The sequence below is a fragment of the Ctenopharyngodon idella genome, chromosome 13, assembly GCF_019924925.1.
Source record: "Ctenopharyngodon idella isolate HZGC_01 chromosome 13, HZGC01, whole genome shotgun sequence".
Classification (NCBI taxonomy): Eukaryota; Metazoa; Chordata; class Actinopteri; order Cypriniformes; family Xenocyprididae; genus Ctenopharyngodon; species Ctenopharyngodon idella.
In genome coordinates this window covers 31,518,594-31,533,026 of record NC_067232.1, presented here as the reverse complement: position 1 = coordinate 31,533,026, position 14,433 = coordinate 31,518,594, and the positions used below count along the sequence as shown (strand labels likewise).

The 14,433-nt window shown below is 36.2% G+C and overlaps 1 protein-coding gene across 2 annotated transcripts in view; it reads right to left on the bottom strand.

The window, feature by feature from the left end:
- fam83b (family with sequence similarity 83 member B) overlaps positions 1-14,433 on the bottom strand; it is a 33,144-nt gene that overhangs the window by 15,455 nt on the left and 3,256 nt on the right. For both annotated transcript variants that reach the window (XM_051916877.1, XM_051916876.1), the window contains exon 2: positions 10,932-11,422. In XM_051916877.1, coding sequence (XP_051772837.1) covers positions 10,932-11,375 — 444 coding nt within the window. In that variant the 5' untranslated portion in view covers positions 11,376-11,422. The remainder of the gene's footprint in view (positions 1-10,931; positions 11,423-14,433) is intronic.

Below are 14,433 nucleotides of genomic sequence, written 5' to 3'. Positions count from 1 at the left end.
ACCAGACCACCTTCCGTATTCAAATTACAAACCCGATTCCAAAAAAGTTGGGACACTGTACAAATTGTGAATAAAAAAGGAATGCGATGATGTGGAAGTTTCAAATTTCAATATTTTATTCAGAATACAACACAGATGACATATCAAAAGTTTAAACTGAGAAAATGTATCATTTTAAGGGAAAAATAAGTTGATTTTAAATTTTTTATGGCATCAACACATCTCAAAAAAGTTGGGACAAGGCCATGTTTACCACTGTGTGGCATCCCCTCTTCTTTTTATAACAGTCTGCAAACGTCTGGGGACTGAGGAGACAAGCTGCTCAAGTTTAGGAATAGGAATGTTGTCCCATTCTTGTCTAATACAGGCTTCTAGTTGCTCAACTGTCTTAGGTCTTCTTTGTCGCATCTTCCTCTTTATGATGCGCCAAATGTTTTCTATGGGTGAAAGATCTGGACTGCAGGCTGGCCATTTCAGTACCCGGATCCTTCTTCTACGCAGCCATGATGTTGTAATTGATGCAGTATGTGGTCTGGCATTGTCATGTTGGAAAATGCAAGGTCTTCCCTGAAAGAGACGACGTCTGGATGGAAGCATATGTTGTTCTAGAACTTGGATATACCTTTCAGCACTGATGGTGCCTTTCCAGATGTGTAAGCTGCCCATGCCACATGCACTCATGCAACCCCATACCATCAGAGATGCAGGCTTCTGAACTGAGCGCTGATAACAACTTGGGTTGTCCTTGTCCTCTTTAGTCCGGATGACATGGCGTCCCAGTTTTCCAAAAAGAACTTCAAATTTTGATTCGTCTGACCACAGAACAGTTTTCCACTTTGCCACAGTCCATTTTAAATGAGCCTTGGCCCAGAGAAAACGGCTGCGCTTCTGGATCATGTTTAGATATGGCTTCTTTTTTGACCTATAGAGTTTTAGCCGGCAACGGTGAATGGCACGGTGGATTGTGTTCACCGACAATGTTTTCTGGAAGTATTCCTGAGCCCATGTTGTGATTTCCATTACAGTAGCATTCCTGTATGTGATGCAGTGCCGTCTAAGAGCCCGAAGATCACGGGCATCCAGTATGGTTTTCCGGCCTTGACCCTTACGCACAGAGATTGTTCCAGATTCTCTGAATCTTTGGATGATATTATGCACTGTAGATGATGATAACAATTTTTCTCTGAGAAACTCCTTTCTGATATTGCTCCACTATTTTTCGCCGCAGCATTGGTGAATTGGTGATCCTCTGCCCATCTTGACTTCTGAGAGACACTGCCACTCTGAGAGGCTCTTTTTATACCCAATCATGTTGCCAATTGACCTAATAAGTTGCAAATTGGTCCTCCAGCTGTTCCTTATATGTACATTTAACTTTTCCGGCCTCTTATTGCTACCTGTCCCAACTTTTTTGGAATGTGTAGCTCTCATGAAATCCAAAATGAGCTAATATTTGGCATGACATTTTAAAATGTCTCACTTTCAACATTTGATATGTTATCTATATTCTATTGTGACTAAAATATAAGTTTATGAGATTTGTAAATTATTGCATTCCTTTTTTATTCACAATTTGTACAGTGTCCCAAATTTTTGGGAATTGGGTTTGTACAAAAAAAAAAAAAAAAAAAAAGAAACCGAACAAATGCATCGCTTCCCTTCAGAAGGCCTTTATTAACCGCCTGGAGCCGTGTGGAGTACACGTTTATGATGGATGGATGTGGATGGAAGCACTTTCTTCAGCTTGCTCACTGCCATTATAAAGGTCAGATATTTATTAATATTTCTCTGATTGTGTTTATCAGAAAGAAGAAAGTCATATACACCTAAGATGGCTTGAGGGTGAGTAAAGCTTGGGGTAATTTTCATTTGAATACTTCACTTAATACTTCACTTTCAAATGCTTCTAATACTTTAACAGACTTTTAATTTTTTCATTATGTACTAATAAGTGTTGAAATTAACATCAACAAAGTTTAATAAATGCTTTAGAAGTATTTTTCATTTTTAGTTCATGTTAACTAATGTGTTAATAAATGGAACCTTGTTAATGGTTAGAGATGGCCTAATGGTTAGAGAGTCAGACTTGTAACCCGAAGGTCGCGGGTTTGAGTCTCAGCGCTCTCTTCCACTCTCATTACCCACAACTGAGGTACCTTTGAGCAAGGCACCGAACCCCCAATCACTCCCCTGGTGCCACAGCAAAAATGGCTGCCCACTACGCGGTGTGTGTGTGTTCACTACTGTGTGTGTGTGTGTGTGCACTTGGATGGGTAAAATGCAGAGCACAAATTCTGGGGTATGGGACACCATACTTGGCTATAAATTGACTTGTCAGCAACCACAGTCATGGTCAGAATTATTGGCATCCTTGGTAAATATGATCAAAGACGGCTGTGAAAATAAATCTGCATTGTTTATCCTTTTGATCTTTCATTCATAAAAAAGGCAAAATGTAATATTTCATTGATGTAAAACATTTAAAGAGGGGGTGGGAAGGGGGTTCACATTATGAAATAAATGTTTTTTTTTTCTCTAATACATCCTGGCCACAATTATTGGCACCCCTAGAAATTTTATGAGCAAAAAATATCTCTGAAGAATGTTCCCATTCATATTTAATTTTTTTTAGCACGCCAGGGTGACTAGGAGCATGAAATTGTCCAGCCATGACTTCTAGTTTCACAGGATTTAAAATATGAGAAAACACAAAGGCCAAATTCCCTTAATCATTCATGAAAACCAAAGAATATAGTTCTGATGTGCAGCAAAAGATTGTTGAGCTTCACAGAATAGAAAGTGGCTGTAAGAAAATAGCTAAAGCATTGAAAATCCCCATTTCCACCATCAGGGCAATAATTAAAAAGTTCCAATCAACTAAAGATGTTACAAATCTGCCTGGAAGAGGACGGGTGTCTATAGCATTCTAATGTGTGGTGAGGAGGAGAGTTTGAGTGAACGAAGACTCTTCAAAGATCACAGCTGGAGAACTGCAGAAAATAGTTGAGTCTTGAAGTCAGAAAGCCTAAAAAAAATATCAAACAGCACCTACATTACCATAAGTTGTTTGGGAGGGTTTCAAGAAAAATCCTCTGCTCTCATCCAGAAACAATCTCCAGCATATTCAGTTGTCAGACAAGACTGGAACTTCAAAGAAGATTTCTATGGTTCTATGGTCAGATGAAACAAAAAAGAGCTTTTTGGCAGCAAACCTACCAGATGGGTTTGGTGCACACAAGGATAAAAAGTATCCCATGCCCACGGTTAAATATACTGCTGGATCTTTAATGCTGTGGGCCTATTTTTCTGCCGGACATCCTGGACATTTTGTTCAGATACATGGCATCATGTATTCTATCAAATACCAATAGATAAAAAAAATCTAAACATGATGGCTTCTGCTAGAAATCTTATGATGGGCCCTGTTTGGATCTTCCATCAGGACAATGATCCAAAACAAACATCAAAATCAACACAAAAAAAGTTTCTGCCATTGCCATCCCAGTCCCCTGACCTGAACACTATAGAAAACGAGTGGAGTGAACTGACGACGAGAAGCACCAACATGAAGCTGGGAATCTGGAGGATCTGGAGAGATTCTGTATGGAGGAATGGTCTCTGATTTCCAAACTCATCAGGCATTATAAGAGAAGACTCAGAGCTGTTATCTTGGCAAAAGGAGGTGGCAAAATGTATTGAATAAAATGGTGCCATTAATTGTGGACATGTATTTGAGAAAAACATTTATTTCATAAAGAGATTTCCCCACAGCTTCAATTCTTTTACTTCAATGAAAAGTTAGATTTTCTGTGATTTTTTTTTAAAATAAAAGGATCAAAAGGACTAACAATGCAGATTTGTTTTCACAGGCTTCTTTGTTCATATTTACCAAGGGTGTCAATAATTCTGACCATGACTGTATGGAAGCTCGCAATTCAGCAAGTCTTTAAATATTAAATTGTTTGTTCAGAGAACTCTGTAATTTAACCATTTTTAATACAAATTGTAGCTTATCATGATATAGAAAATAAAATGTTTCACACATAATGTATTCATTATGAAAACTTTCAGAAAGCAGATGTCTTTTCCACTCACATACTGTATGGATTGGGAAGAAACTCAAAGTATTCAATTACATAATGTTTATTTAAATGATATGATCACTTCGTTTTTTGCCATGTCTTGCCAAGAGCATAAAGGTTGGTCAGCGCTGCATTGCTGAGATCCCATGCTGATGATACTGTACACATCTATCTCAGTCCATCAGTGTGTCATGTTCAACAGAAGCTATTAGATGTGCTCTCTCATTATTAGAGCCAGGGCTTTAATCATCTCTCATAATCAAAATACAAAGAAGATTGTATTGCTTCGAAAGAAGACATTGCATTCTCACTTATAAGTAATGAGCTCCACACCCCAGTAGCAGAGCTTTCTTTGCAAGACAAAATGTTTTTGTTTTTTTGTGGTAAAGCTGGCTTCTCATGGGCACACCTAGATGTTCCTGCCACTCCTGTCTCATCAACTGCGAAGGGAGCGATCATTTCAGCATTGCATATTGCACAACTACTTTCATTGTTTGCTCTGTGTTTGTTCAGCATGGTTTAGCAGCCACTGTTGCTGGGGAAAGACTTGTGTAATTTGTACATGAGGGAGAAAGTGATGTACCTGGCCTTATCACATCTTTAGCAAGAGTTCAAGACGTGTGGGGCTGCTTTCAAAAGCCGTGATTTAAAGGAAATCAATCTAGAGTCTCCTCTGTGATTATGAGGGATTCACGGGGTGAACAGGCAGGGCAATGAAAATGGTTGGCACTTTTCCTATACTCATGTGACATTGCACAGGTTCAATTCTCTGACAACAATGCTGGTCTCATCAGGGCTTTGTACAAAATGACTTATACAAGATAATGGACACCAACTGGCACAAAAATGGTAATCAGACACAGAAATGTAAAAAAAAAAAAAAAAAAATAATAATAATAATAATTTAAGGGTTTAAATCTAACCCGAATTCATAAAGAAAGAAATGAGAAATTATAGTTTGTTTGCATTGTGACATTATTTTCATGACAATTAAGCATTCAACCGCCAGTGCTCATTACCGTAAATCACTAGCATGCTCATTACCATGAAAAGCACTTTATTTCAGTCCTGTTCTGTATGTCCATACTATGTAGTCAATACAGTAATTACAACTAATGTCGAACTGTGATAAGTCAATGTAGTTTATCTATATTATTCAGCACTTTCTTGTATAAGTGCACACAATGTGAAATAAAGTGCAACCCAAAAAAATATAATTTGCATTAAAGTTGGCAAGAAATGGAAATTCACGCACGCAATCTAGTGTGTGTGTGTGTGTGTGTGTGTGTGTGTGTATATATATATATATATATATATTATTATTATTATTATTATTTAATTTAGAATGTGTTTAACCATCATGGCAGAATTCACTACTATACTGCCTTTCATAAATAAATTTATTCCTTTTTAATTGATCATTGTGTAAGTAAAGACAATCTAATATCACCACGGAGAACAATGGGAATAAAAAAAAAATCAATCTGCCTAATTGTCATAAAAATAATGGCACAGTGAGCTAAAGATGAGTTGATTTCCGATTTTGAAGTGAAATCTAAGCTGGACATATTTTCTGTCACCATCTCTCACTAACAGTTACTTAGCAATGCTGGGAACAAAGAACGTTCAATTGAAGTGTAATCAGCTGAATATAAGGACTTAATTCTACAGGTCAGGCTTGTCAAACCTTAGCTAAATGTATCCAAATGACAAGATAGAAAACAATGTATCTAAAAATGGATTTTATTTCAGCCACAGAGTACTCTGAGAGCCTCTATGTTTTTTTTTCATGAAGTGTACCAACATAATTTATTTATAAAGACATGTCTTTAGGGACAAAAATCACTTTACTTTCAAGGTAGAATCTGTCTTCTAGGCTGAACTATGTAAAAAAGCATGTCTATATGATAGGTGATTCCAGTGTAGATCAAAGACATACGGGTTATCTCTACATTTAAAAGATCTTTGCTTATATAGCCTTGATCTGTTACTATTAGACCCTGAAGAAAAACAGCAAGCTACAATAACAAGTCACTCTCTAGATAATGGAAGAGACTTTATTTGAAACAATTTAAACTAACATATAATGTGAATTGTTATGACCAGCCTAATGGTTAATAAATTCAGCATTTAGCTTTCTTATTTTGCGGTGGACCCCTTTTGTTACTACATTGATTCTTTTACCCCTTTTTTCCATAGGCATTTTAAAAAAATGACTAAACCAAACATAAAGCAATTTTTTTTTTTTGTACTTTTTTTCTTAATGAGTGGATGAACTACTTATTCCATGAAGCAGTACAAATGATAAAGTGCATGAAGCTAAAGGGGTACTTCACCTGGCAAAATGGGCTTTCAATCAGGGCTCTGAACCGGTTCAAGGAACGAAAACGAAAACCGGAAACGAACGAAATTTTGACCAGAATGTAACTAGAAACGGAAACTAAATCAAATGTAATCGTTCTGAACAGAAACGCTAATTTGAAATGGCCATTAACCGGTTAATAACGTTATTTTATCGTTCTGTTTAATATTTTGATGTGTGTGTGAAATGCCCGCGCTCAGGCTCTACAGTGAGTGAGATTCCCGCGCTGACGCGCTCAGGCTCAGCTGTCAAGTCATCATAGGTTTGGTAAGTCACAATGGCAATGCCCTGGTGTTAGTTTTTCTGATGATATATGTCACCAACCGTCAAGCATTAGGCCTACATTTAAGTGAAAATGAATGTCAAGTAATATGCAGCTTGCTGTGCGTTTTGAAACCAGCGAAAATGGCAGGATATGTAGAACATGAGTTCACACAACGTCACATCACGCACCTGCAGCGCTTCTGTGAATGGAGAAAACAGATTAAAGCTATAGGCCTACATAACAAATATTAAAATAAAAGGGAATATTTAGGCCTATAGGCTACGCGAAATATTTCACTTAAATAATTAGGTCTAGATTAACAAAACGAAAGTGGTTCATTGTAGCACACTCCAAAGATCTAGGAAAGGAAACAGACATTCTGCTTGTTTTCGTTATTTAAGTGTCTTTTGTAAATGTATGAATTATGTCTTGCTTTTACATGTATAACCATAAATTACGGAGTAGAGTTTAGGCTAGGCCTACTGTCTTAGAAGGAAAAAAAAAAATTCCAGTGGTCGCGCCGGCGCCTCACGCGCACGCACACAAATTCTTGCATTGCTTACTTGATATCGCAGCCTGTTAAATAATTAAAATAAAATACAATCAACCAAACATATACAACGTTACACTGCTCAATTCAATTCTGTAATACAATCTGCCGTTTCCCACCCGTGACCACCGCTGTGCTGTTATGTGAAAGATGATGTCGATAATGCGAGTGAAGTACAAAGCTTACATAATAGATAATAGTTTAGCATTCGTCGAAAATAGAAACAGTGGCGAATGAGAAAGGTAGGCTTCGGATTCACTTTAAATTAATTCGTTTTGCATCTTATTTAGTTTTATTTCTAATAAATAAACCTGTTTCTCGCCTTGAATATAGCAATAAAAGCTGGAATGGCGTTAAAAAAGAAAAGAGATAGGCTAGGCTAGGCTATTTGTAAACATTTTATTTTATTTACCGATAAATTACATTATTTCTGAATGTAATAATAGCATGCGACGTATACGCGACGTATCTTTTTTCCTCTCAGGAATAGCGTCGGTATTTTTAACCATGCAGCAAACATTTTAAAATATCTTGAAAAAATACTTTATAAACCGTTGATAGTTTTTCCTTTCGTTTAAAAGGTTTACATTTGGTCAGAATCTTGTTATAAAAGATAATTGTAGGCCTATTGGCTAAGACGGCAAATACTCTTTGTTTTTAATAAATAAAATGCTGTACGTATTATTATTATTATTTAGTAGGCTACATGCAAAAAAAAATAAAAAATAAAAAAATAAAAAATAACGTTATTAACTGTTAAAATACTGATTCTGCTCTGAGTGAAATTATTGATTTTTTTTTTTTTTTCGTTTTTAAGCCCTGCTTTCAATAAAACGTGGCTGCCTATACAGTAGAAAGATGAAAAAAAAAAAAAAAAAATTGAGGTCAGTGCCTAGAGAAAACAGAGAAAAAGTCTGGTGTCTGCGCTTTTGAAAAAAATAGGTAGGAAAACTTCAGTACCCATAATGCACTGGGCATGTTTAGTAGGAAACACTTCTTAGCAAACTTTTAGTCATAATGATGTCGACTCTATTGAATTTAAAGAGTAAACATTTAGCGGGAGTGAGTTACTTTTGGTTTCAGTGAAGGATCCAGTATGTTGTAGGCAGTGGATAAAGGCTGCAGAGAATCGTAGATATGGAGAGAATGCTGCAACGGACAATCTGAAAAACCTCTGTGTTTGTAGTCAACATTTCAAACTGGATGACCACGAACACAGTTTTAGGCCAAACGGAGGAGAAAAAACTTAAAGAATCTGCTGTTCTGTCAGTTCCTCCCAGTGTTTCATTTTTACCATAATGCTGTTTAAAGAGTAGACATAGTACGATACAATGTTCAGTGATAAACCTACACTTACAATAACTGTTCTGTTAATAACCCTCTGTCCATCTGACTGTCCGTGGCAGGATTACAAACATGCAGAAGTATAATCTGTAGTTTTCACAAAAGCCCTGGAGATTTGCTGACAAATAAACATGAATTTCTTGGTCCAGATAACATAGAGAACAAGTAAACATTGTTCATTTACATACGCTTCCGGTGTAACAATACAAAGCGAGTTGAAAATCGGTGAAGTTACACTTTAAATCATTGATATAGGTATACTGTAAAATGCTATATAAATATTGGGTACAGAACATTTTGATTTTTTCTCAAGGAAAAAGTCTCTCAACTAATGCTGTAAACATACAGGGAGCCCTGTCAGCTGATATTATTATTAAAGGCTAAATTTAACAAATCAAATTAATAACGGTTATCTTAGATGTGTAAATCTGCTTTGTGTGCACAAATACTATGTGTTTATTGTAATGTTTTTCCAACAGGTTTTGTTATATGGGCCATTGAGCAAGTAAAGCTTCAAAAAAGGTATTTTAAAAAAAATCTTTTTAAAACTGATGTAATGCATATTTTTGTATTTTTGAGTCATTAACAATGTGTTTAAACAAGTTTCATTACATAACATTTTTTTTTTTTTTTTTTTTTTACTTTTTTGTGTTCAGGTGGTACAGGACAATAAAACAACAATAATGAAAAAAAAAAAGTGTGAAGTCCGCAGACTGAAAATAGATGATGCCTGAATCTGATGAAGACCTGTTGTTTGAAACGTTGCATTGAACAATGCATTTGTTGGAGCAGCTATTTTCGGTGGGTGGACTTCACACACTTTCTTTTTTTTTTTTTTTTTTTTTTTTACAGTTGTGCCACCCTGACATTTGAGAATATGCAAATTGCCAGGCAAAAGTTTTTCAATTATGTTTTAATTAGCAGATTTAAAACTACAGATATTTATAGAATTTGTTTATATGTATATTCAAACATAACATTATGCCACAGTATTTTATTTTATTTTATTTTCTGGTGTTTGAGTGTTTCAGAAATTGTGTGGATTTTTGTGTGTAAGCAGATGAAAAAAACTAATTTGCCGTGAGATTTACTTTGGCAGAGTGAGAGTTGGCAACCCTGATATGAATTTACTTGTTGTAGAAACATTTCAGCAAACTCTGCTTAGATGGATTAGAAGTGAAAAGGGGAGAAAATTACATTTTAAAGCATCCGTGTGAAAACAAAACTGGAAAGAAATGTGAGGTTTTGGGGAGAAAAACAAGAAATTGTTAGTGCATTCCGGTGAATTATTCATGGCATATATTGTAAATTAAATCGGGAGAGCAAACCACAAATGCACAGTACATGTCGTATTTTTCGTACTGTTACAGCAGAATACAAAGTGGGGGAAAAGGAAATAATCCGGAGGAAAAGAATGCAGCGGCTGAAAAAGGCTCTTGCCATAGATAGCCTATTCTTGTTATATCATGCCACATTAAAATACCTGTCTGAACACGAAGGAAGTTTTACAGCTCATTCAATCAAACTGACGGATAAGGGTTATTTGTAGCACAACCTTATGATCTAATGTGATTTGTTTCAGTCTTTTTGAGTGGAACTTCCCCAAACTGGAAGTGTCACCCATAATCCAAAACGCAGTAGGTCAAAAGGTGGATAGGTTGTTTGACAACAGTTTTTGCTTCGGGATTGTGGGTAGTGTAGGTCTTTTCAAAATAAACACTGGCTTGTAGCTTCTACAGAAGCATATTTCATCACTTAAGCTCTAGTGCTCATGGCAGGCCTGTCTTGAAATGTTTAAACATTATTGCTAAAAATCAATTTCTCTATGTTAATAAATTGAATGCAATACCCTGTGCACTCTTTTAGCATTTCAAAGATGTGTTAATTTATTTATCACATGCTCAACAGGGTGACAGTGAAACGATTTTTCTGAAAAGTGACCTTGTCAACATGCTGCACCATCTTTGATGGTGGAAATTGGAAGGTGTACATCTTACAGCTTACTACTGAAACAGCGTCCCTGAGGATAAAGCCATGGATCAGACCTTGTGGGTTTTGAACCCACAACATTTCAATTACCGACCAAGGCTGCGTTTCTCAAAAGCATCGTAAGCCTAAGTCGATTGTACAACTATTGGCACCAGTAATCTCTATGATCAATTTAGCTCACAATGCTTTTGAGAAACGCCTAAGCTACGCCTGCTTATGTGTGCAGCATTGTGTTTCTTAACTCTTAGCATAGTTCAGAAGCACATGAACTACAGAAGGACTGGTTTCAAAGAGGTGTTTATTTACACCCTTTTCAGCATGCTGTTTTATCAACATTACCTGCCTGGCATCCTGTATTTGTTTGCGGATCACTTCCTTGATAGTGGGGCTGTTTTGCCTCGGTGGGTGGAAGAGCAGGTCTATGCTGGTCTCGAGCCTTCGGTGCAGAACTTCTGGCCAGCCTAACTCCAGGTTTGGTGGATCAGTGTCAGAGTGAGTGGGCCAGTACGTACCCGTGGAGGAAGTGTCATCCTGTGGACAGTCTACTTCCTCTTGGCTGCTTGTGGGCGGCTGTACAGCGCTCTGTGTAATATGGTTGATTTCCTCCTCAGAGAGGAAACTGCATATGCCTTCCTCTTTGATGAAATTTTGATAAGAAACTTCTCCCTCTTTGACTAGGCAGTCGATGGCTAACCGATACGCTTCCTTGTAATGCGGCTGTATGTAATCTTCTGCCTTGAACTCTCCCTTTGAGGAGGACAGCAGTGAAAAATTGGATTCCATCACGGTGTTGATTTGGATTCCTCAAAACGCCGTACAGCCTTTGCCACCTAAGGAAAAACACACATCAATGTTCAACTAGGACAGGTCTATACATTAATAATATAACAACTCATCTAGGTGCATGTATAATAGCGTCTTGTATAGATAGTTCGTTGAAATATACATTTTTGCTTGGAGCTTTTTCTTGGCTATTAAGGCCTGGTTTTCCAAGCTTTGCGCATTTTTGGTTTCAGCCGCACTTGCAGAGTGGTGCAGGGATAACATACTTTTGTAAGTCAAAACCCGGAAACTAGTTGCATTTTAGCTCTTCCCGTTCCATTGTCCTGAAATCAACAGGTTTTGGGATAAATGATAATTTGGTTAAATGCCTGTTCTAACTCAAACTTTCTGAGAAAATGTTTTTGTTAAAAAAAGACTGAAAGAGTTGTCGGAAGCTTAGTGATGGTGATGTTGAAGTCATGTATTGTATTTAGGTTTTAAAATTATTTGTGAACATTATTATGTGTAAGAATCATAAACTTTTGCTGGTCACAGAGCTTATTTGCTACAACAATCCAAAAGCCAATGAAAAAATGCTATTAAGTTTTTGTAGAGGGAACCAGGGTGATGTGAACTTACGGGTTGGCCTACAAAAATACGTCATCACTGCAGCTTCCAGAAAAACCCTCAGAGGACAGTCATCACTAGTTTTTAGACTACGCTCTAAAAATAATGTGTTTAATGCAACTGTCATCAATTTATTTGAGTTATGACAACTTCAAATTAAATTATTTTCAACCAACAAACTATGTTGAGTTAGAGGAACGCAATCTGTAACATAAACACAAATAATTAAGTTATTTTTAAGTTTTTGAGCATTAAATACATTTTTAATACTCATATTAAGTCGTACCACCTTCTGTATTCAAATTACGAATAAAAACGGAGCTGGCATCGCATCAGTTACACTTTTTCCGTAAGTTGAATAGGGAAGGCGTGGGACGTAGCATAAGCTTTTTGAACTGTGAGAGTTTTACACTTCCTTCGTAAGTTGAATACGGAAGGCGGTCTGGCGGAAGCTAAATATTTTACTTCATAACTTGTTAAATATGGATATTTTTCTCACACAAATGCATCTTTTCTCTTCAGAAGGCCTTTATTAACCCCCTGGTGCTGTGTGGAGTATGTTTATGATGGATGGATGTGGTTGGAGACACTTTCTTCAGCTCATACTAGTGACCCCTGCTGCCATTATAAAGCTCAGATGCGTCAGGATATTTATTAATATTTCTTCGACTGTGTTCATCAGAAAGAAGAAAGTCATATACACCCAGGATGGCTTGAGGGTGAATAAAGCTTGGGGTAATTTTCATTTGAAAGTTAACTAATCCTTGAAGATATTCCTCGTCACTGGCATTAGTGCAGTCATCGCTTATAGAGTCAATGTAGTGTTTACTTTCATATGTCTACTCTTCAGCACAAAGATAAGCACAAAAACACCAATTTCAACATTTACCCTCCTTATCCAGTCCTATGCAAAGCATGTGGAGAACTCGAAATCAACTGCCCAATTTCTAAAGTTTCCAAGACAATTTTAAGTTACTTGTTTTTTTATTATTTGAGTTTAAATTACACACAATATTAAGCAAACGATCAACATTATGTCAACTAAACTCAACAAAATAATGTTTGCAATTTAACTTTAATTAACTCAATAAATTAGAATTTTTAATATGTCACCACACAGTTGTGGTAATAGGTCCCCTGAATTACGTTTTACAGTCACAAAACTCACAATAAGCAATATATGCTGTAGCTTTGAGCTTGAGGTCCTGTCATTTGTCCCAACTCTATGGCCTTTCATTGCAGTGACTGCTTATTTGAACATGTTATTTCACCACACTCTTTTGGTTTGAACTGATGGATCCCACACATCAATACCATCAATATGACTATACTTGGGAGCTCTTTATATGATGTGCCTTTAAAGACATAATATCATAAGCCCTTTCCTCTCTTTTGTCCAGTAAAATCATCCCTCCCCTCAACACCACCTGACACCAAGTTGCAATAGAAAGTAGTAAATCATAGTTCATGTCTGTGAATATTAGGCCTTCGTCTGGACATACAGTATGTCACACAAAGCTCTGTGCTTCATTAGGAGATATGTCAGAATACGTAAGAAAACTATGTTGGTCAAGCCATTACATTTAGCTTTTACATATGGTATTACTATTACTATTTACAATTAATTAGTAGGTATTATTAATAGTAGTAACTCTATCACATTGCAAGACATGGCTGGTTGTGTGATATCAGCACGGTGGCCCTCACAAAGTAAGTATACATGTTCTATATTCTGTTCATTGTAAATTTCCCACTGGGATAAATAAAGTATCTAACTAACTAACTAACATTATGTGTTAAACTTTTTTTTAAATTAGTGCACATTTAAAAAGATAAAACAGCAGTTACACTGTAAACCCAAATAATTTGGGCTAACTCAAAAAATTTGATGTAATCAGTTACCTCAATTTTTTTGAGTTATGATGTTCCCAATTTTTAATAAGCAGAACTATCAAGTTTTGAGTTTGTAGTGTTCATGCATATTAATTGCTCCTAACTTGAAGTACAGAGTTAGCTAACTCATACATTTTGATAGCAATTAACCTAAAATATTTAGTTAATTAACTTTTTATTTTGAGTTTTTGCAAATCAAATGAGTTATTTACTTCACCGTAAACCCTAAAAAAAAAAAAAAAAAAATGCCAACTTGCTAATTTGCTAACATGTTAACAATAGCATGGTATAGCACTGAATGAGTACAGCAACTTAAAACATGTAACTTATCTGCTCTCATACCAAGCACATGTGCCACTTGTCACCATGATGGTAACTCTCCAAAACCCACATTAACAGAAACTCTTCTAAATTAGCTTAACAAAATATTAATCACTACTAAATCTCCCTTACCATTAATCTTGCGCAAAAAAAAAAAAAAAAAAACATTATATAACACTTAATTTTAGCATTTACTCTCCCTTTAAATCCCAGTCCAGTTTCAGTTAAACTTAAGTTA